Source organism: Sceloporus occidentalis, unplaced genomic scaffold (genome assembly GCF_023333645.1).
Source record: "Sceloporus occidentalis isolate IW3139 unplaced genomic scaffold, rSceOcc1.0.p SCAF_8, whole genome shotgun sequence".
NCBI classification, from domain to species: Eukaryota; Metazoa; Chordata; class Lepidosauria; order Squamata; family Phrynosomatidae; genus Sceloporus; species Sceloporus occidentalis.
In genome coordinates, this window is record NW_028316988.1 from 25,705,159 (window position 1) to 25,728,961 (window position 23,803).

At 45.0% G+C, this 23,803-nt stretch overlaps 1 protein-coding gene across 1 annotated transcript in view; it reads right to left on the reverse strand.

The window, feature by feature from the left end:
- The window catches only part of LOC149308365 (protein unc-13 homolog A-like), a 107,157-nt gene that overhangs the window by 20,733 nt on the left and 62,621 nt on the right, over nt 1-23,803 (reverse strand). Inside the window, exons 20-38 of the mRNA XM_089535642.1 lie at nt 20,247-20,318; nt 19,935-20,154; nt 19,547-19,774; nt 18,283-18,424; nt 17,259-17,428; nt 16,784-16,899; nt 16,117-16,280; nt 15,131-15,281; nt 8,328-8,396; nt 7,552-7,641; nt 6,399-6,533; nt 5,985-6,118; nt 5,299-5,384; nt 4,893-5,019; nt 4,332-4,428; nt 3,107-3,250; nt 2,645-2,728; nt 1,898-1,942; nt 126-203 (exon numbers count right to left, since the gene is read on the reverse strand). Of these exons, the coding sequence (XP_089391768.1) occupies nt 126-203; nt 1,898-1,942; nt 2,645-2,728; nt 3,107-3,250; nt 4,332-4,428; nt 4,893-5,019; nt 5,299-5,384; nt 5,985-6,118; nt 6,399-6,533; nt 7,552-7,641; nt 8,328-8,396; nt 15,131-15,281; nt 16,117-16,280; nt 16,784-16,899; nt 17,259-17,428; nt 18,283-18,424; nt 19,547-19,774; nt 19,935-20,154; nt 20,247-20,318 (2,352 nt within the window). The remainder of the gene's footprint in view (nt 1-125; nt 204-1,897; nt 1,943-2,644; nt 2,729-3,106; nt 3,251-4,331; nt 4,429-4,892; nt 5,020-5,298; nt 5,385-5,984; nt 6,119-6,398; nt 6,534-7,551; nt 7,642-8,327; nt 8,397-15,130; nt 15,282-16,116; nt 16,281-16,783; nt 16,900-17,258; nt 17,429-18,282; nt 18,425-19,546; nt 19,775-19,934; nt 20,155-20,246; nt 20,319-23,803) is intronic.

The following is a 23,803-nucleotide window of genomic DNA, read 5'->3' on the forward strand; positions in this document are numbered from 1 at the left end:
CTGTGTAACATTTGATGCTCGCTTACCATGCCTCTCCTCCTTCTGACTCTCCTACAACTGCTCAACCCTACCACAATCTGATCAGAGCTCAATTTAATCAATTAAGCTAGTTTCAAAAGACAAACCTCTTTCCCACCCATGGCCTCAAACATCTTCTCCAGCTGGACACGGAGCTGCTGTATATTATTCATCAGGATGCAGGGCTAGAAGAGAGATTGAGGGGGAAAAACCAATTATACCATAACTGCAATGTCAAGGTACTTTTTCCTAGGGAGATCTACCTATCCCACTTCCCATGACTCTAATATGTCCAGGAATTCACACAGTGCTGTGTTGCCCCTCTTGTCATTAGTTTGGCATTGACCTGGGGAAGTAGAAATAGAACCAGAGCATCCCCCAATTGGTGCACATTTCTGAAAAGGTGGAATCGTAAATCCATGATTCCATCATGTGGAATTGGACACAGCCAAGTGGCATCCCTCCCAAAAACCCTGCCTACATCTTTGGAGGTCTCTAAAACGAGGCTGGAAGAGTATCTTTCAAGAGTGCTTTAGTTATGGGCTACATTGGCCCTTATACATAAATCGGTGTGCAATCCGAATCGATGGATCGATTCGACAGCAGAGCGTGGTTCCCACTACATTTTCCCTGATCACATTTTCCCCTCTAAAATAATCCACTTGTGGTTCACATTCATACATGATTCAGTTTAAAATGGACCCACTCCAGCCAGCCAAAGGGCAAATTTAAATCGATTCCGATCCGCATCTGGTTCACGTTTGCGCAGAATTGATTTATCGAAAAAGATGTGAAAAAAATCAGCATCAAAAAGACGCGGGTTAAATGGGTCTGGTGCATGGGCCCCCCTCAGCAAATCGCTTCAGTGATTCACTTTAAGTGGGAACCAGCTTCATTTAAACCAGTTCAAACCGAATTGCGATCCGGTTTAAAAGATAATGGGAATAAGGCCTTGGATTCCTATATGGCAAGGGGTTGAACTTGGTTCTTCTTCCAATCCTAGGATTCTGCAGTTCAGTGATTCTATTGCTGCTCTCAAGCTTGTTCCTTGGATGCACTGCAAAGGCAGCAAGTCCAAGGAAATTACTGATGATACATGATAACAACCCCTTGAGAGTAAGATGTGACCCATGGGGCTATTTAGCATCCTAGCATCCTTGGTTCTGATTAGGCAAAGTGAAAAAGAGGGGTATATTCTTACTTTTTAACTTCTCCATTAGTAATATGAGGCAGAAGACACCATGTCCTAGGTCCTCCAGTGAGATTTTATGGTATGCTTCTGCCAGAAGATGACCATAGACATGTTCTGGAGGACCTAGAGGTTCCTAGAGAGGACACTTCTCTAAGCATTTCTAGGTCCTCCAGTGTGACTCTATGGAAGTATACCATAAAACTGCACTGGAGGACCTAGAAAATGCCTAGAGAGAACATAGTTTTTGGGTCGCATCTAACTGAAACCTCATATTACCAGCTCATATTATATGTGGGCCATTGGATATCTTGAGCTTTGGAGAATCAGGCCTGCGTAACAAAAGTTTGGGCTGCTACAATCTGTACAGCTGACAAAGAGATCTTGTGCCAGTGCTGAAACCCACTTAGCAAACCAAGGCAAGTGAAATGAAAGATCAAACATCAACCCACATTTCTCTCACAACCCATAAAGGAACAGAAATGGCAAAGTGAGTGAGAAAACGATGACAATGTGAAGATAAATAAGGAACAAGAAAAATAGATTAATATATCATCCTGAATGTTGATGCTGAGAAAAGACTGGTAAAGACATAGCCTTGCACAACTTCCGCCACTCATCCAAGACCTCTTAGCTAAAAGAGAATTAATCAAAATTATCCTTTTAAATAACAAATAGTAATATGCCTACCTTGACTGTGCTGGCTACCGGTTGCTGCGGTGTTGCCTCTCTCCTCTGGTGTTGTTTTCACAAGCATGGGATGATATTTAAAAATAAAGAAATAGAGATGGTTGGGCTCTTGAGCACCCAAAGGTTAAAAAGCTGCTCTTGCTCTCCCTAGCTTTCTGGACTTACTCTTTCCATGTGTGGAAATAAGGTAGAGCGGTCCAGTCTAAGGACCTCTGCATGGCTTCATACTTTCCATCCTCACTGCAGTTGGATGTCCAAATTCTGCTGAAGTATCTCCAAGGGAGATCCCACTGCCTTCCAAGATAATCTGCCCCATGCTTGGACGGCCCTTATCGAATTGGAGGTTTCTTCTAACATGAGCTGGATCCAAATTCCCTGCTGTTTAAAGCTTAGGAGTAATAGAGGACACATCTCCTCCACCTTTTGGGTGCAGCAAAATTGGCATCTGTCCCAAGAAAGCTTTGAATTACATCTCTGCCCTTCAGATGGTTCAAAAGAGTTACCGTGTCCCATCTTCGTATTGCCTTCTCTGGGATAGATATGCCTTACATCCCGTGTTTTTGGTGACAACTGCTTCCTATAGTTTGCATGGACTACTTCCTTTGGGCAATTCTGAACCACTTCTGCAGTGCCCCCTGCCCCTCCTTGGACTTTTTTTTTTGGGGGGGGAATCTAGTTCTGCATGCTAAGGGAAAGGAGTCAAGGTGGTCAAACAAAAGGTAGGGAGAGGTGCATGGGATACATCACCACTTTTTCTTTCTCCTTGGAGCAGTAGGAGGCAAAATCCTTTGAGATGATCTCAGCATACTGAAGAAGAACATTGCTGATGGTCTGAAAAGCAAACCAAGGAGAAGAGATGGTAGAGCACCTCACAAGAATGCTGTCACTGGATTAGATCAAGAATTTACCATAGAAGTGGAGTAGATGTGGTTGTCAGACAACAACTCCCATCATCTGCCAGTACTGGCTATGCAGCTGGGGATGACGAGGCTTGCAATCCAGCACTGTCAAGAAGGTCACTCCTCCAAGGAAAAGCTGACCATCTGGGCTGAATGTAAAAATCTCCCATTGCTGGCTATTTCTTGGTTTTTGTTCAAGCTTTCGTATGTTTTGACAACACAACAACCCCCTCCTTCATGGATCGCCCGACAAGGGCTCCACCAACCAGACATGAATCTGGGCCACATTGTGAATGGATCCCCTCCTTACCTTGGCGAACCTGCGCATGTAGTGGCCCACAATTTGTGGGTCAGGACACTCCAGCTTCTTGATGATCTCAAAACTCTGGTTGAGTTGGGAGAAGACGTCGACCACGGAGCAAGAGAAGAGGGCATGCTCAGACGTTTGCTGGAACTAGAGGAAGACAAGGAGAGAGGCTGAAGGGCAGAATGAGGTCCTTCTGCAGGGACACCAGAAGGTGCCTTAGGCAGAGGCAGATCATTTCTGGGGAAGGGATTCAGAATTTGGAATAGCTCCATTAGGATGGAAAATCAGAAGAAAACTGGAAAGGCATGACTGCCAATCTTTGTTGACAATGCTGGATTAGATGCATCAAGAGTTTGACTCAGAATAAGGCAAATTCATGTGCTCAGGACCCCTTTGAATATATATTTGCTGTCACAGCAGACTGATGCTCAATGTGTGCTCCAACTAGGTTTGCCAACTAGGAATGTCCCATATTTGAGGGCCACAAAGCTTGTCCCTTATGATGTTGGCAGGTGTCACTTATTCTAAGGGTTGTCCCTTATGGGGCTGGAAGATATCCCTTATTCTAAGGCAATGGTTCTCAACTTACCTAATGCTGTGACCCTTTCATGCAGTTCCTCATGTTGTGGTGACCCCCAACTATAAAATTATGGTTGCCTCGGTTCTTAAGACCATTGGAAATATGTGTTTTCCTATGGTCTTAGGCAACCCTCGTGAAAGGGTCATTCGACCCCCAAAAGGATCACAACCCACAGGTTGGGATCCACTGTTCTAAGGGATTTCTCTTATCTGAGGACCAGAAAGCTTGTCCCTTATGGGATTCGCGGGTGTTTCTTACTATAAGGAATATCCCTTTCTCGACAGCTGGAAAGCATGGCCTTTTGTCCAGACTAAATAGAATGAAAAAATCCAGTATTGGGGTATGTGGGCATTTTGAGAAAAGATGAGGCCAAGTTGCAGGAGCAAGTGAGCATTTCTGAAGCTGGTACAGATAGTTAGGATACGAATCAAAAGGATTCGGGAGAGTAGGCGCATGCCAAAAAGGAAGCCACATATGGATTTTCACGAAGACAGAAAATTGTCAGCCTTGCATGTCATGCGTTTTGACAGTTCCTTATTGGTGTTTTAAAAGCCTGGCAATCCCAGCTCTAACCCAACACTTGGCTGTTCCCTTTATAATGTTGTTGAAATGCATGTCTTGAGACAGATCTCCAAAGGGATACACTACCCCATCCTTCTTGTCCCGTTCCAAAGCCCCGTGCAAGAAATCACGCGAAACTTCCTCGTTCTCATCCAGCCACTGTATAACAAAAGGCTCAAACCACCTGAAAGAGAAAATTAAAAAGAGGGAGAGTGAGATTCTGTTATATAGATTTGGTCGTGTGCTCTTCAGTAGCTGTCTCTTAAAAAAATGTCTCAGTGTCATCTTTGGGGTCGTAGGTGGTTTTGTTTCCCATCTACGTTTTACCAGTGGCTCTCAACCTTTGGGCCTCCAGATGTTTTGGACTTCAATTCCCAGAAGTCCCAGTAAGAATGCTCATTGTTCAGGAATTCTTAGAGTTGAAGTCTCAAAAATCTAGAGCAGTGGTTCCCAAACTTTGGTCAGGCAGGTATTTGAAACTACATTTCCCAGAAGCCCTAGCTACCTTGGCACACAGTCAAGAACTCTGGGAGATGAAGTCCAAAAACCTCTGGAGTAACTAAATTTGGGAACCACTGATCTAGAGGACCAAAGGTTGAGAACCACTGGTTTAAATGGAAGCAAAGCAGGGGGAAACGCTAGACTTACGCGGGATACTCAGGGACACGGCTTTTGAAGGAAGGGAGATCCGTGACATATTCATTGTATAGCCATTTCACTTTAAAGTGCAGGTTCATATAGTCAGCGCTTTTGCAGAGCCGATGTTTGTCATGCTCTGTAGGAGAAAGACAAGAAGGTGTTGCAGTTTTCTGTGCAAGAAATGAGCTTGCAGAAGACATTGGTGGACCGGCCCTTGATTCCAACCTGAATTTCAATCTTAAGGGTTTATTTAAAGGAGATCAAAGGCTCCTCCCTAAATTGCCAGTCCTTGGATCCCATCTGACACAACCATGGTAGTTAAAGTGGAAGTGTTTGGTTGTTGTTGACTGCTGTCAGGTCTTGGCAGCATCCTGACAGCAGTGACATTTCCAAAACAATCTTGGAGAAGACTCACCTTCCATTGCATACTTCATATCCTGAGCAAAAAGGTTCCACATCACTTCGGCACTGATCTTCCCAACATTGAGCTCTTGAGGGAACCTGAGAAGGAGTGAGACAGGGAATAAGTCCTTCCCAAGGTGGAGCAGGCTTTGTTTCATAATGAAAAACCATGTCATGGGATGGATGGGTCCCCACTGAGAAGAAAGCCCCAGTGCTTTGCTGCCACATGTTGCCATCCGTGGGGAAACCGGCACATTTTGGGAAGCTCTTATAAAAAAACCCAAGGCTTCCCCAAGGTGGAGAAGGCTTTGTTTCATAATGAAAGAACAGTAGATAAGATGGATGGGTCCATCAGATTTGCCTTCTCCCCACTTATCCAAAAATGCTTATCCAAAAACAAATCCTCAGCCATCTACATCAGCCAAATTTAGTAAATACCCCAGATGAAGAGGTTCTTAGAACAAAAAAAGATGGCAACCACAATTCATCAGCGCCATTAAATATGGCCAAAAAATATGAAGAATCCCAAAACAAGATTGTGTTTTAAAGGAACTGACCATGCCAAGCCAGCATGGCATAGTGGTTGGAGTGTTGGACTACAACTCTGGAGCCCAGGGTTCAAATCCCCGCTCAGCCATAGAAACCCATTGGATGGTCCTCCTGAGACCGTTCTATTTACGGTTCTGGTTCCATACGTACTGGTTGAGGCAAGGCGTGTATGAGTTCTTATCCTCTTCGATGATGGACACTATCAAGGTAATCAATTTGGACCAGAAATCCAGATTCTTGATGCTGGGGCCTTGTTCTTCTGGTGGTAGTTCGCCCTTCTTGGTCTGGAAAGTGACAGATGGGAAAGGCATAGAGAAAAGTCACATCAGGTAAAGCAAGAACCTATCAACATGATTGATGGCAATGACATTCCGTCTTTCACTCCAGTTCTTTCCTGATATTTCCTAGCAGAAGCTAGAAGCATCAGAGAGGATGCATTCCTGAAAGACTATGGCTGCAACTACACTACAGAATTAATGCAGTTTGATACTACTTTAATTGCCATGGATCAGTGCTATGGAATTCTGGGATTTGTCCCCCCCACCTCGCCCCCCCCCCACTCACCGGGTCAGTCTGGTACTCGCGACTGTACAACTCGTGGCAGTTGTTGAAGATGTATTCGTACGTTGAGTTGAGGCAGGCCTTCACACAGTCCTTGACCACTTGGCTGGCGCGCGGTGGACTCTGGAGTTCCTGGACCTGCAGAAAGAGTGGCACAAGCAATGCGTGTGGGTTTGTGGAGGGTACCATTATTGGAAACCATGGAGATCCTGGTTTTGTGGGGGCTTCAACATTTGCAGAACGGTCAATCCTTTCTGGATTTCCGCCATTCCAAGGTGTTGAAAGCTGTTTAAGGAAAACATGCAGCACCTTGAACAACTCCTTTAAAGTCCCCCTTAACAGAGTGGACTCTCTACCGCATTAGGTTTCATGGTAGCTCCCTGTCTCTGAAGTGGTGCATCCACTCTGGTGCACCTCAGCATAGCATAAAGATCCACATATAGGACTACGTTAGGCTAAACCATATACTCTCCCAGTCAAAGGTTTGACAGCTGGCGTCCATAGTTTTTTGTGGCCTTTTCGGACTATGTGGCCATGTCCTAGAAGAGTTTATTCCTGACGTTTCACCTGCATATGTGGCTGGCATCTTTAGCATTCTCTGAAGATGTCAGCCACAGATGCAGGTGAAACATCAGGAATAAACTCTTCTAGGTCATGGCCACAGAGCCTGAGAAGGCCACAAAAAACTACATATATTCTCCCCTGGTTTACCCAAAAGTCTCGCACCATTGTTCCTGGTTTTGTGGGGATCCAGTAAGATTGGAGAAGTATCTAGTTTACATCTCTGTAGCATCACTGATGCCTCCAGAAGATCTCAGTTATCATTTCGTACCTGGCAATTGGGACATAGCCAGATGCTTCTGCAATACGCCTAACAGGATGTTTGCCCTGGTTTTATAGCAGCAGTTCCGGGAATAGGGTTCAGCACCTTTCTTAGCTCCCATGAAGGCTAGTAAAGATTATGTTTGGAAAGAACCAGATTTAAGCCCTTCTGAAGTGGGACGAATACTGCGATGTTACATTTTACCTTCACATGAGGTGAAAGAACTTAAGGCCACTGATGTTCCTTTGGTTTATGCAACCTGGACATTCCCTTTGGGAAGAAGGCGTGAGTCTATACATTCCTGGAACTCAAAGTAGCCTCTCTGTTAAATACCTTCATCCGGAAGAAGGTGATGCTGGTCAGGAGGTCCACAGTTGATTTGAGGTCCTGAAGTCTTTCAGGACTGCTGGCAGGGAAGTTATTCTGGAGAGGAGGGAAAGGGAAAAAGACAGTGTGTTCATCTGGTGCTCCCAAATACGGTACAAGCTACACTTGTTTCTCTATAGCCTTCCATGGATGTTTCCAGAGCTTGGGTGATGGCCTTATAGCAGATCTTTGGTTCTTAAGCGCACAAGAGATTGCCTACCATCAGAGCCAAGCTAAACCTGGAACAGATCCATCAACCCATGTACATACTGGCCACCACTACCTTTTCACTTTGTTATGAAGTTAGAAGGGGGACAATTGCCGAATTCAGCTCAGAAAAGGGGAGACATAAAAGAATAAATCAAATCCTATGCATGTCTTAGCCAGCTTAAATACTTTAAAGGCACTAGATCCAGTCTGATCTTGGAAGCCAAGCAGTGTCAGATCTGTTTAGTACTTGAATGTGGGACCATCAAGGAATACTTAGTGCTGTAAGCTTTATTTTCGAGGAAGACAATGGCAAAACCACTTCACCTATGAAGACCCTATAAAACTCATTCGGTCACCATAAGTTGACTGGGGACATGCTAGGCACATATAAACACAAAGAACTAGAAACCTACTTTTTCAAAAAAATTAACTCCAAGGCTGAGCATTCAAGGAAAGGGACTTAACATACTCCCTAAAGGGATGGGATAATTCATGCACAATAATGGTCTCCCCAACCATCTGCACATCCTTACCCGGTACATAGAGAGATCGATCCGAAGGGAATTGTGGAGTTGGTCCAGCAGTTTGACAAACCGTTCTTTCTGTGGAAAGAGACAGGCCCCAGAAGCAGGTAAATGAAATTAAAAATGGGAAGGCTCTGACCCACCCTCGGCATGCATGCACCCCACCTGAGATCTTGAAATAGGTCCAACTTTACTGGGCTTAAACAGCAGCACCTGTCAATATTAGGAAATCAACCTGCCACAGGGGGGGAAACCGCATGCACTTTGGGGCAGGGACCTGACTGTGTGACACCAAGATGGATTCTTTCCTTGTTGAAGCCCAAGACACACTTATCCTAAGGGCGGTTTGCTTGGTTAAATTTATACTTTTCTGGATATCCCTAATCCCACAACCTCATGAGTCTTTTCCCAAAGTGAATCCTTGACCAGGTGGAACTCTTATTACAGGTCAAGAGCAAAGGACAACTTGAGTTGACCCCAAAACCAATGGCAGGCCACAGAAACCCCTTAATCCCATATTTATGGGTTGAGAGTCAGCGCACATCACTCTAAACTGGCTCCAATGAGACAAAGGAGAGTTGAAAGGCGCCTTAGAGATCACCAAAGATCTCTTTCTCTATATTTCATCCTCAGTTTGTGGCCTAGAGCCATGCTTTCTCAAATTCTGGCCCTCCAGATATTTTGGACACCAACTCCCCGAAGCAGCCTAGCAATGGTGAAGAGTCTGGGGATCTGCAATCCCAAATATCTGGAGGACCCAAGTTGGAGAAAGGCTGGACTGGGTTGTCAAGGACAGTCTCTTTGAGAAGGCTAATGTTATAAAGTGCCAGATGCCTTATATTGGTTGCAAGCCCTTTAGCTACCAAAAGGGGGCACCCTTGCACTCCAGTGTTCTAGGGCTCCCCCAGTGGTTGCAAGAAGGTACTGCAATTTACTTTGGATTTTTCGGGTGCAGTGGGGTACTTCCTCTGGCTCTAAAAGGCTTGGCTCAATTTGTTCGTCTTCTTCCACCACCTCTTGCTAATCTCTTTGGTGGCCACTCAACCTCTTGTCTTCTATCTACTATGATGGCCACAGATGTTTATGAGTCCTTGAACTCCAAGATCTGGCAAAGTCAAGGTTTAAATGGAGCTCCAGAAATGGCTGGACAAAGAGAAGTTGGGATGTGGCGGCATCGAGCACAGGGGAATCGTTTTTATGGGTTTTTTGGGCTATGTGGCCATGTTCTAGAAGAGTTTATTCCTGACGTTTCGCCAGCATCTGTGGCCGGCAGCTTCAGAGAATGCTTGCATGGAAGAGAGTGGGGTATATATACTGTTGGTTGAGAGGAAGCAATTTATATGTTGATCTGTGTATTGTTCTCTGAAGATGCCAGCCACAGATGCCAGCGAAACGTCAGGAATAAACTCTTCTGGAATATGGCCACATATCCCGAAAAGACCACAAAAATGTATGGCTGCTGGCCATGAAAGCCTTCGACTTCACAGGGGAATAGTCTTCTTTTACCACCAAGTGCCTCCAGGGTGTCTGAGATTGTTGGTAAAGACCCCCAGAGAAGATGGTGTGACTTCAAACTTTGGCCATCACCATCTCTGGCTGCTGAAGTGAATTGTGGACATAATTCTAGAGACTTCAGCAATTGTATAGGGAGCCCCAGCTTGGAGGACTGGGACATTTTGATGAAGATGGACTTTAACATGGTCACACTTGGACTCCCCTGTTCTCTCTTGAGTTTGGCTGCAATCCTCATGGTGGCTAAGATGAAAGGAATGAGTTTTCAAAGCAGCAACATATTGTTCACTATCCCATCTTTTGCATTTGGGGTGGCTTGGTCTTGAATCTGCACTTAAGAGCCATTAGCCTTACCAAGGACCTGCTCACCGAACGGTCTGTCAATATGGATCAACCCAGTCGCTTGAATTTTTGGACTCTTTTTGGCTATGTTGCAGGTCGTCAAGATGACTGCCTACCCTTCAGCCTTTATCACTGCACTCCTGATCTTATGAGCTCTCCCTACACCATAAAATGTAAGAAATCTCTGTTTTGTTGGACTAGGATGTCCTTCATCCTCTCCTAGATACTTGGCCCCCAAGGGAGGCAACCTTAAAACACACCTATGCACCCCAGAGCAATCCCAGCTTGGTACGTTTCATTCCTGATGAGGAAATGGATATATCCGATGCTATGCTCTAGCCTCACAAGACTGCTGCATGTTTTTTTCCAGGCAGGATTCCCCAGTCAAGTACTGTAATTCCCATCACCATTACCCCTCTCCCCACCTTCCCCAAGACTCCTGAGCAAAGCAGAAGGGACACGGGACTTAGCGCTGGTGCAACATGGCATGCAAACGGCAAAACAATCCTTTCCAGAGGAGTCATCCATGGGGGAAGGCCCCCTCTAAACAGACATCCCCCATACCTTTTCCCAGTGAAACTATAGGGCACGCCAGCCCACACCTTTTAACTACCTACTGTTTCTGCTCTCTACTCTATTCTGTATCTACTACTCTAGCTGTGGCTGGGTCTACCATATCAATGGAGTGGTGAACCCAGGTTTTAAGCTAAGCTTTAAAGGACCTCTCTAAGGTGCTGAACTCCATTTAAATAGAGCCTCAGAACCTTAGAGTTCCTTTAAAGCAGTAGTTCCCAACACTTTCTCCTCCAGATGTTTTGGACTTCAGCTCCCAGAATGCCTGACTGTTGCCCAAACTGGCTGGGGCTTCTGGGAGTTGAAGTTCAAAACACCTGGAGGATCAGCGTTTGGGAATCACTGCTTTAAAGTGAGCCAAAATCAGGAACCGATTCACTACCGCACTGAACTCTCAGCCACCCAACCATGAATGTGCTGCTTCATATCTAGCTACCCATGCCCTGGATGTGGTTCAGTTTCTTCATACAATTATTTGCCTGTGTGTAAGTGGAGTGCAGACACATAGCTGTGTTATGGTGGAATATCAATACGCGATGGTAACTTGCAGCACCTTTGAGAGACTGACTGCGTGGACGAAGTTGTAGCATCAGCTTTCGTAGACTTGGGGCCCGAACAGACAGGCTAAAATAAAGCTACTTTGGAGGTCACTTTGGAGGTATGCTGTTTAAATGATGCACGCATCTTAAGAGGCCAGAAGCTGCACCAAAAGTGTGCTCCAGTCTTTAGGACTGGAGTGAGGCCTCAGCACAGCTTCCGACCTCTTTGGACACATGCGTCATTTAAGCAGCACACCTCCAAAGTGGCTCAAAGCGGCTTTATTTCGGCCTGTCTGTTCTGGCCCTTGGTCTCCTTCCTCAGATGCAACTGAGGAAGTAGACCAAGCCTAACTAAGCTTATGCTACAAATTCTCTCTGGAAACGTGTGTATCTGCATTATATCTACAGTGTAGTTGCACCCCTAATCTCACTCTACATTTCTCCAGCCCTACTTTGGCCTTCCAAACCCTCTTTCTATCCCCAGTCTCAACTGCCCTGCACTCCTATTGGTTTCATTCCAAAGGGGCTGCGTTTCCGCTTCTTCTTCTTCTTCCCACCTTCCCACCTTCAGCCCTGTTTGCCCACCCCTGGTGCAAATGTCCCCCCACCCCCTCTCCCTGCCTCTCCCTCTAGCACTAATGGCACAAGAGACAACGAGAAGCGATCCTTGCAAAAAAAGAGCACAGATGCACATCCGCCACAACACAGCCTCCGTAGCACGCCTTAGCACCGGCCATGGCACACAGAGGGTTAAAGCGACACAGTCTGGATTTTTTGGGGGGGAGGGAAAACGCCCAATTTTTAGGCTCTCTGAGAGGAAAAAGAAGAAAGAAACAAGATTTGTACAAAGCCTAACATTCGCTGTATCAAAAAAACGATTTTCAAATTTCAGTTCATTTCTTTTCTGCAGCTGCGACTCAAGACACGAAAACAGAAAGAGATAACTCGCTGCCAAGGCCTACATGTAACCCCTGACTGCAGAACAGACATTTGACTAGATACAGAAGTGTGAGTGGAGGCTTGTTAAGACACATGGTCAAGGATATTGTATCCCTCCCCAAATTTATGCAATATTTGCTATAGTGGTGGCTGGTCACTCCTATATCAGCGGAACAGTGAATTCACTCCAGGCTTCAATCTAGGCTTTAAGAGACCTCTCCATGGTGCTGAAAATAAGATGCAAACTAGGCTTAGCACCGTGGACAGCTCAATTGAGAGCAAATCCAAACATAGGCTGGCTTCACCATTCCACTGATATAGCAGCCATCATCTGCCACTAGTTTAATTTATTTTCCCATTGATCGCCCTCGGCGGACTCTTCAAACATTTGGCAAGAAGAAACCAGTGATCAAGAGTGAAGATGCTGAGGAGCTTCTATTGGCTTTGAGACCCCCAAATCAGAAAAAAAAAAGTGTGTGAACATGCCTCCAGGAGTTGACTTTTGAAACATACACACACATACAAAGAAGAGTTTTGAACGCTCCCGTTAAAGTTAAAACAGAGCGGCAGAGTCATTTGGAAAGGGAATAGGATACAGGGTCATTCCCCCCAGTGCAAATGATAACTATCTGAAATCCTACATCTCTCCTAAGACCTATAGGGAGAGCTATACCTGCCACAATCACAGGCTCGCTTGGGGAGGACATGAGAGAAAGCACCTTCTCGGAGGCTGCTCCCAAACGTTGGATCTCCCTGCCACAGGAGGCGAGGATGGCTTCCTTGGTGTTTCCCTTTCGCCTACAGGCAAAGACCTTTTGGTTTAAGCAGGCCAACAAATCCCAGGTCCTGTCAGCTATGAAGCTTTTCATACCAAGCTTGATGTGCTTCCTAAATGGCAGGGAATCATTCCCTCGCCCTCAGCATCCCTGAATCGTTTGGGGAGCAGCAATTTCCTATGAATGGAAACTTTGCATTCATAGGAAATTGCTGCTCCCTGAATGATTCAGGGACACTGGAGATGAAGGAATGATCCCCTACCATTTACAAAGTGTGTCAGGCTTTCAGACATGCATGTTTCCCTGACATTTTGCTTGCATTTTATCCCATGGTAAGCTCTGGTATGAAAATCTTCTATATTTCAGAGGAAGGAATTGGCACAACCACCTCTGAGGATCCTTTGCCTTAGAAAACCCTGTGAAATTCGTGGGGTCACTCTAAGTCGACAGATGACTTGAAGGCATGCAGCAGCAGCATAAACCCTGGCCATAAGTCTTGACAGGATCAGAGTTTTACTAATACTCCAGAAAAGGTAGAGCAACTCAGTAAAGACTCTACTTAGGGAAAATGGGGATACAAGTCATTGTCGATTAATTCCTCCTACTTCTAACTTGTTTCTCTTCAGCTTTGACTGCTGGACCACTGCCCTGTTTGTGTTCAGAGGGTTGGATTAGGAGACCTATTTGCTAGGAATTGTATGCTTTCTGTGTTCTGCTCTCCACATCTTACCACAAAGTAAAGGCTCCAATCTTTTCCAAAGTACGGAAGGTCCTTTGTTGATTGCACTGAACACCTGAGACCTAATAGCAGACAAAGGGTGCGTCTACACTGTAGAAATGAGACAGTTTGACACCACTTTAAGAGCTGCGGTTTCATCTTATAGATTCCTGGGACGTGTAGTTTGGCAAGGACTTTGGCTTTCTCTACCCAAGAGTGTTGATGCCAAGCTACAAATCCCAGGATTCTGTGGGACGAAGCCAGGGTAGTTCAAGTGGTGTCAAACTGCATTGTTTCTGCAGTGTAGATGCACCCATAGTACTATGTATGCCACCTAGAGCGTGTGGATTATGGAGCAGCGTAGTTGTAAGTGGGACAAAATTAAATTAAAGGTTGCACTACAGGGAATGACCTCAGGAATAGCTTCCCCTTTTGCCTTCTTTTTGGACTCTGCAACATCTCTTCCACACGGCTCATCCTTTTACCCACTGGAAGACCTCCTGGTGTAAGAGCCAGTTGTGCCTAAATGGATAGAAGCACAAGCATTGTTGCAAATACTTGCAAGGAATTCTGAAATATGGAAAACTGGGGACAAAATGAGGAGTCATTGCAGTCCTTACATCTTGGCTTCTAGAAATGGCAGGCCTCGGAATTAACTAGTGCAAAAAAACCTTTTGACATTTTGGCGCAACACAAGTTATCGGCTTCACACCCTTTTTTGTGACATAGCTGCCTTAAAAATTATCTTGATAAGGGATTAGGGGGAGGAATTACGTAAACCACCTTAAGCTCCTTGGAGGAAAGAAGGCAGAGCAAACATGAAATCCATTAATTAATTATTAGTGGCTCAAAACCAAAATCCATTAATTAATTATTAGGAAAAGAGAATGATGACTTTCTGAACACTTGGGTACTTGGGAACCAGGAGGCTTCGGTCGGGTTTCAGGTTGCCATGTTCCTAGAAGGGGCCGTAACAAAAAGTCACCACAGTCTTGCATTGGCAAGTTTTCCCACAGTCTTTCTTTGGTCAGTTGTCTTTCCCCTTCTGAAAAACAGGGACCTATCTGAAGATAATTTTTGCTCTAAGTCACACTGCATCATAGTCTACTTGTACTATAATTCTGGTAGTCTTCAAACTGGATACATGTACTGTTTGCTTCTTTTCCCTTCTTATCCAACTGTCAACTGTGTTGCATATGCAGAAACATCCTAGGTAAACTCCACCCCAGACAGACAAGCCAAATTTTGCCTAAATCTCTTGATGGAACTGTGAATTCAAGAATGGTGGTAAAGAGCTTTCGGTGGTGATGTTTTTGTTAAGGCTCCCTCCGCCACCATGCAAAACCCCCTCCCCCCAAAGAAAGCATAGACAGTAAGAGTAAGAAATAATTGTTTACGCACCATCGGACTTACCCCGAAATTGGAAGCGGCAAAGCGATCAGAGGCAGAGACGTTGGTAGAGGCAGTGGTGTGGGCATAGTAAGCATTGATGTTGGCCAAGAGGGTGCTCATGACTGCAGGCACCCCAGGGCACATGTATTTGGAGGAGAGGCAGGCAAAGTGCCTAGCGGGCAAGGACAGAAAGAGAGGAAAAGGAAACAGGATGAGTTGCTCCATTGCTGAGCTTGCATTCCAGAGATAGGCACAACCCAGGGATCCATGGGTGATCCATAACTTGGGGTGCCTAGAAGTGGCATTATGCTCTCAGATCATAAGTAATAAATAGGCCCCAGAGCAAAAGTCTCCCCAGAAGCCCAAAATGACTAACCAAAGTCTGCCAGACTTTGGACATAGCATGAGATGACATGCTCAGATCATAAGTAATAAATAGGTCCTGGAGCAAAACTTTCTCCAGAAATGACTAACCAAAGGCTGTCATACTTTGGACATATCGTAAAATGACATTCTCAGATCATAAGTAATAAATAGGTCCCAGAGCAAAAGTCTCCCCAGAAGCCCCAAATGGCTAACCAAAGGCTTTCACATTTTGGACGTATTGTGAAATGACATTCTCAGATGATAAATAATAAATAGGTCCCAGAGCAAAAGTCTCCCTAGAAGCCAAAATTGACTAACCGAAGGTGGTCATATGTTGGATATATGGCGAGATGACACAAACTCACTGGAAAAGAGGATAATGTTGAGAGAAGTTGGAGGCAGGAGAAAAAGATGAAGACCACAGCAGGGATTAATGGACTCAGTCAAGGAAGTGATGATTTAAGTTTGCAAGACCTGAGCCGAATGGCTTATAATGGTATCTCTAAAAGGTTTCTCATTTAGAGGGTTGCTGTAAGTCGAAGTGGATTTGGTGGCGTAGAGCAACAATTATGATTTCTGATGGACCCAGGAGATGAGTGTCATCTAGAGACCACTTCTAAGAAACAGGTACATGGACTCACGTCATGGCCTGATAGATGGACTCCACTCCGTATCTCATAGCAAACTCATCCACAATCTCCTGAGCTGTTTCGTCGAAGTACACTTTCCAAGCATCGTCTCCCTTTGCGTCTGGGATCTTCACCACGCCGTTGTTTTGGATGTCCGTCACAAAATGGAAGAGGTTCTAATGGACCGTTTGGTGGAGGTAAAAATAAAATTGCAGGAGTCAGACAAACAATAGTAGGGTAGTTGAATATGGCTTCTAAGTGAATTGTACTGTGTGGACTAATAATAATAATAATAATAATAATAATAATGATGATGATGATGATGATGATGATGATTTATTTATAGCCCACCTAATCACGTAAAATCCGGGTGGGTTACAACAGTAGCAAAAATGCATAACAGTTAACAGTTTCAATAAAAATAGCAATACAAATGTATATCAAATACAATGCAAAATACAAAATACATAGCAAGTAACATAACAAATCAATTAGAAATGCAAAGTTGGCTTCATACTTTGTCCCTGGCTGGCCTCCAAGACAAGCCAATAATGGCAACTACAACATCTGATCCCTTTGGCAATCCACTGCTGAGGTCTTCAGGAATTCACAGTGGATCTTATAGTGGTCTCACTGTATGACACTATACAACCAATGCTACTTTGTGTAACACACTCACCTCATGCAGGCAAGTGTACTGCACATGATATGGTGCCACTTTCTCCTCTCCTTTTATCTCCACACTGATGTGCAACCGGATCGCTCCAGACACAGCTGATTTGTCCGTCCTCTTGTCTGAAAGAATAAAAGGATGGAGAGAGATGAGGAGAAGAGTTGTTATTATTATTATTATTATTATTATTATTATTATTAACCTTTATTTATTTATAAAGCGCTGTAAATTTACACAGTAGCTTCCATGTCAATGGGACCCTGAATCCACTCTGGGCTTCCAAGGGGCTGAACCGTAAGTCCTGCATGGCTTATGAACCTTGGGGAGCTAGCCATAACCTGGAATGGATTCACCACCCCAGTAACATGGGGGCCACCAGTTACCACTGCTTGGAGACACGGTTATTGACATTCTTTCAGCAGCAGGAGTTACCTTCCAAGGATGAAGACCATAATGATATTATACATTTGTAATGGCTTACCCAGATTATACCAGACATCCATCTCTCCGCTCAGTGTCCGCACCTCAATGATCGTCTGGCCAAGGAAGTCATCAGATTCTCTCTTGAAGCGCTGCTTCACCCTTGACTTGATGTCATCGTCTTCATCCCATACCCGAACCTTGATCCGGTCAGAGGAGTTATGGCATTCGCTAAAGGAAGTTGGGAAAGAGGGGGAGAGGGAGGAGATAAGTGTCATGGACAATTGCTGTTGAATACATCCAACTCCCAACTATGAGCAGTGTCTTGGATTGCTACTACAAGGGGAGAGGGCCAGAAGTGCAGGAACCATGGAACTGGGCATCATCCCAATAGCCTTGAGTCCTTCAACCCAGGGATGGGTCAAAATACTTTGGACACATATCATGACACCTTAAGATACCTTGAACATATCATGAGATGACATTCTCAGATGATAACTCATGAATAATTGTTCAATCAAGATGGGATCACCAGAACTAGCCAACCCTAAACTAGAGAGGAAAAGAGCATGTGGGGGAAAATAACTCCTCCTTGATGAATTTTGGATTCTCGATGTTGTGAGAAACCTTGCCAGAGAAAGGTCTGCCTACTCAAATGTTCCCAACACAGGGATGAGAACATGAGCGTTCCTCCTATGTAAATCTTTCCCATTATCTCTAAACGCAACGGTGCCAAAATTGTTGGCTATATAGGTTATGTCAATTGTGAATACAGAGCAGTTATGGATGCGCAACAATAGGTTATGCATCCGTAACTGTGACCCTGAACGCCTGCCACTGCAATTGATCTGGATGATGTTGGAGATGGTTGTGTTCAAGTGTGCTTCTTGCTCTGCTGGTTTTGTGCATCAGATATTAAGAGGGGGGGAAATGCACCGATTTTGGATACTACATGGTTTGCACTGTGTTACCTGTCTCACCTTTGCAGTTGGGTGGGAAAAGCAGGCAGAAAAAGTTGCGTTGGAGAGTCCCAAAACATGGGATGCAACTCAGACACTGATAAAAAGGGCTTAGACTTCACTTACAAGTGGAAGTTCTCCTCCCAGACTGGGTTCAAATTCCCATAGATGGTTTTCGTTCTCTTTTTGGTCTTCCCAACCTGGACGGTAACATATGGGTCGCTGGAGCCAGTTTTGTCCTTGGCCTGCAGACCTTGTGCGCAGACAACTGATTGTCCAAACAACGCGATTCATAGACATGTGTGACCGAGAGGAAATCCCCAAAGACGGACAGGAGCAGGGAAAGCAAAGGAAAAGAAGATTAGTGGTAGATAACAGACAGGAAACAGGATTATTGTTTTTGTACTTAAAGCCATGCTTCCACCTTGCACTGCTGATCAGCTGGTGGCCACATCCTGCCCCAATCTGCTCTATTCCGAGGGGCATTCTGGGATCAAAATGGCAGCCAAGAGGGACTGGCTTCTTATGTGGTTCTGTCATGTAATGTTTAGTGTATTACTGTACATACTCATGTATAAGTCTAGAAATTTAGTTTAAAAAATTGACCCCAAAAACATGAGTCGACTTATCCATGGGTCAATATAAGTACTGTATTTTAATGCATATATATATGGTGAAAGGCAAGAGTTTAATCTGTCCTGGAAGCACTGACCCCCTTCTGCTCTCTCATCTATCCAGCCTTTACTAAGTGCACAAATAGTTATGCCTGCTGGGATTTTGTAAATTCTTTGGCATTGTTTTCCTTTACTTTGTCCTTTACATCTTTCATTACAAGTCAAGTTTTACCCTCGACTTATCCACGGGTCATATCAAAATCCATAATTTTGGCCCCAAAACTTGCCCTCGACTTATATATGAGGTCAACTTATAGTCAGGTATATACAGCATATCTAGTTGCAGTGCAGAAATTAAGGCATTTGATACCATTTTAATTGCCATGACTCTTAGCTTGCGAAATCCTGAAATGTATTTATTCAGAAAGTGGTTGGCATTGGCTTCCTTTGGGGCTGAGTGTTTCTTGACCGAAGTTACCCAGGGGGTTTCTAGTCAAATCCTAATTTGCTGAAGTTCTATCCAACGCTTAAATCCTAATACCCTATCTTTACTTCTTGGCAAGATTTCGTATGGATATGTTTGCCCTTGCTTTCCTCTGTGGCTGAGAGAACAGGACTTGCCCAAGTTCTCCCAGTGAGTTTCCTGGACTAAGCGCAGATCCAAAGACTGGTCTCCCAGCATCATGCCCAGGACTCCAACCACTACCCCATGTTGGCTCTCTCTGTGCATGAGCATATATGGGAAAAAATAACTCAGAAGGCTGTCACTGTGATACCTGTGATGCTGATCTTGGCTGACCACTTGGAAGTACCATCCAGAACACTCTGTTTGACAGCCTTCATCTGCTGGGTATGGGTCGCCTTTTGGACGGCAAAGATCTCCTGGATAAGCTCAAAGATCTCTGGTTTGTTACGCTCCCGAATCTTCATACGGTCTTTCAGCACCATGATGATATTCTGTGTGCGGTCTTCCGCTCCATGCTTGGAACTTTTCTCCGCTGCCCCTGAGCAAAGAGAGAAAAGCACAGGAATTTAGGCATCAGATTCCAAAGAGACATGTTTTTTGTCATTATTTTCACTACGTTTTTGTTTGTTTGTTTGTTGTCGTGTGCCTTTCAAGTCATCTCCGACTTGTGGCCCACAAGGAAAGGAGTCGGCCCTCACTTTGCAAGCAGTCGGCGTTGAGGAGGTCTTGGCACTTTTCGTGACACTTCACCCCGCACTCGGTACAGCGCATCCCTTGGCGGGCGATGCCCCAGAGCAGACCTTCGCACTCGTAGCAGTAGGTGGGCGTGGTGGCGGTCCACACCTCAAAGTTGTGGGGCGTTGTGCAAGAGATGGGGTAGATTAAGGCTTGGAGGGTCTTCTTGTAAACATGGTTTTTCTGGGGGCAGGGGGAACGAAACAAAGAAGTTACACGTTGGAAGAAGGGACCTCAGGCCAGACCTCAAGTCAGGTATACACTGTGATACTTACTAGCTCTTCATTGTTTAAAGTGCTTGATGCAAGTGCGGATGTGATCCCAGCTTTCCTGGATTGGACTAAGGACTGTGAAAAGAAAGGCGAAGAAACCACCGAATCAACAATCCACAGAGGAAGAACTAAAACAGGATTGAGTCTTTCTTGTGTCAAGGTAGACTCACAAGCATCTCAATTCCATCTTTTATGGAATATCATGCGATCTCTGAATCAAGACTGGGACAGTTCATCTATCATTAATTTATTTATTGGGGGAAAGATTCATGAGTGTTGGAGGGAGGGAGAAATACTTAGGGAATACTCACCATAGCCTATGAAGGTGTGGCGGCCAAAAACGAATGGGAAAGGAGAAAAAAAGAAATGATTAATATGATCTGGACAACCTAAATGCCTGCCTAATTTTCCCCATCGTAAGAAAGTCCAATCCCCTCTTTAAAGGTTCTGGGGGATCAAGCTTGTTCCCCCCAACCATGGATGATGGGACCTGTGCTCCCTCGGATGTCCCATCTCCCACTGTCCCCAGCCAGAATGGCCTACTGGGATGATGGGAGTTGGAGTCTACCCTCTTCGGGAAGACCACCCAAAGTGACATCTAATGACCAAGCAGCTTGAATCTTCTTTGTCCCAACTACAGTCAACAAATAGGTAAGCCCCATTGATTCACTGGGTTTACTCTGGGCAGGAATAAGAAGAGGATTTAAAGTCACTGAGTCTTATCTGGTTTATACATCATACCCTGAATATCAGCTGCTTTCCACCCTGGAAGAATGCTCCAGACTGACCAGAGGTGCCCTCTTATTACTACCAGGAATTACTTATATGGGGTGAGTCTCCCTTATCCAAAATGCTCATCCAAATGGATTTTGGAATAGTTGCCTATACATAAAGAGATATCTAGGGAGGTGGGACCCAAGTCTAAACATGAAATCCACTCATGTTTCTTATGCACATTGTACACATAGCCTGAAGGCAATGTTATTCATAATATGTTTTTAAATTGATTTTGTGCACGAAACCAAGTTTGTGTAGCATTGAACACCCAGAAAACCAATCTCACCCGCACCTATAGACAATTTTGGATTTTGGGATATTTTAGAATTCCAGATAAGGGAGACTCAACCTGCAGACTAAAAAAAACCAGCAACACCTTGCTACAGATCCATAATATACTCTCAAAGGCATATTAACCAACTAGAGCATCTCATAAATCAATATGGGAGTGTCCAGCCCAGAATGCACAGAACTCATTGCCAGGAATACCCATCTCCCATTCCCAAGTTTCACCCACGCAGGTCAAACACAAGACATCCACATCTGCACCCAGAATATCTAGCCAAGGTGCAGAAGAGAGAAGGAAGGCACACAAGCGGAAGCGGCAACACCAAAAGGAAGGAACAAGAAGCTCAGGCAAAAAGGAAGACCGAAGAGGAATGGTTGAATCGAGATGCGGTAGGAAGCAGGGCATTAGAAAGAGAGAGTCGAGCCAGAGCAAAGGGAAGGAAGGAAGGAAGGAAGGAAGGAAGGAAGGAAGGAAGGAAGGAAGGAAGGAGAAAAAAATACTCCTACAGGATATGAATAAAACATTAGAATACCTTCAGCAGCATCTAGCAATGGCGCCTGTTGGCTTCCAGGTCAGTGGGGCAGTGAATAGATCCACGGGAAACAAACTCAGGCCTATAGTTCCTTGTGGGTTTTTGGGGCTCTGTGGCCATGTTCTAGAAGTTTATTCCTGACGTTCCACTACACTTCGAGGGAGTTTGTTCCACTGTTGAACAGCCCTTACTGTTCGACAGTGGAACAAACTCCCTCGAAGTGTAGTGGAGTCTCCTTCCTTAGAGGTCTTCAAACAGAGGTTGGATGGCCATCTGTCAGGGATGCTTTGATTGTGATTTCCTGCATGGCAGAATGGGGTTGGACTGGATGGCCCTTGGGGTCTCTTCCAACTCTATGATTCTATGATTCTATGATTCTATGACATTTCGCCAGCATCTGTGGCTGGCATCTTCAGAGGATGCTGGCATGAAAGAGCGTGGGGTATATATACTTCCATGCCAGCATTCTCTGAAGATGCCAGCCACAGATGCCAGCGAAACGTCAGGAATAAACTCTTCTAGAACATGACCACATAGCCTGAAAAACCCACAAGAAACTATAGATGCCAGCCGTGAAAGCCTTCAACTTCACAAACTCAGGCCTGTTAAGATTCCAAAAGACCTGTGCTCCAGAATCAGACCTATTTGAAACCAATTTGATGCTCCCCACCTAAAGGCCCCAGGAAATGGGTTTTTATGGTGGCTGCTTGCTTTGGAGTTTGATGCTCAGGCGCATTAGAGGCCTGTATTTGTAGCCATTCACTAGAATGACAGGGAGCTGTTCAATGGCAGGTAGTGAAGGGGGGATCTAAGAGTTTGGTGTACACCTTGGCACCTTTTGGGTGAAGGGTAGGGTTCTGGAATGGCCTCGACAGGATCTAGGGAAGGAGTTTGCCTTTGGGGCAGAGCTTATGGAGGTTGCTCTCTTGGAACTTGGGGAGAAGTGTGTTGAGTTTGTCTACCAGTTAAGGACCATCCAAGGGAACAACCCATGCTCTCAGGGTCAGGCATTTCAGCCAAAGGAAGGTTGAGGTTTCAGGATGACACCTGATCCCAGTTGGACTTGCATCAGTCCAATCCATTTAAATATGTTTTAGGTCAAACCATGTAGCTCTTGTTTAATCCGGCGTCCTGCGCCTGGTCTTGTTCCATGGCCAGCCCTCAATAGAAATCGGGTAACATAAAAAGAGAATACCCAAAACCTATATTCTGCTGCTGAATTGTTGCAAAGTGGTCAGGGGAGCATGCAAGGACAAGTGAAAAGTATCTACCATGGCTCACAGTTTATGTTGAAAGGGGACATTTTAGACAGCAGTGGGTGGTTATCTCTTGGAAAATAGCAAGATGTGGGAGTTGTCTCAGAGGGAGGAAAATGGAAAACAGGAATGCAGGGAGACAAGACTCAGACTTCTTAGTGGACCCAGGTTTAAAACAGAACCTATAATAGCAGCACCTGATGCAAACCGTCTCCCTAGTGTCTCTTTCAAACTCTCTCAACTCAGAGGTTCTTATTTTGCACTGCAATTCCCAGCAGACCCAGGCAACAGAGGCAAAAGTAAGGTATACTCAGAGTTGCAAGCCATCAGCATTGGGATGATGACATAAAATAAACATCTGGAGGGCACCAGGCTGCAAAAAGCTACCTGGAGTCTTGAAAATCATCCCTGCTACTTTTTCAGGTCACAAAACAAAACTTAAAAGCAGTGAGACAGAACCGAAGCCAGTAGCCAACAGGGCTGTTGGACTGCAACACTTAGAATCCCGCAATCCACCACAGTAACGTGACCATCCTGGTTGGAGGATTCTGGGAGCTGTAGTCCTAAAAAGGATATTTCCCCAAGCTATTCCCTCTCCAGGCCCTATGATTTCCAGGTCGAAGAACCTCCTTATATGAGTTTATTTTGTAACAGTGGTGGCTAGTGGCTCCCATGTTCTGAATAGTTGTAAAGCAGCGGTTGCCAA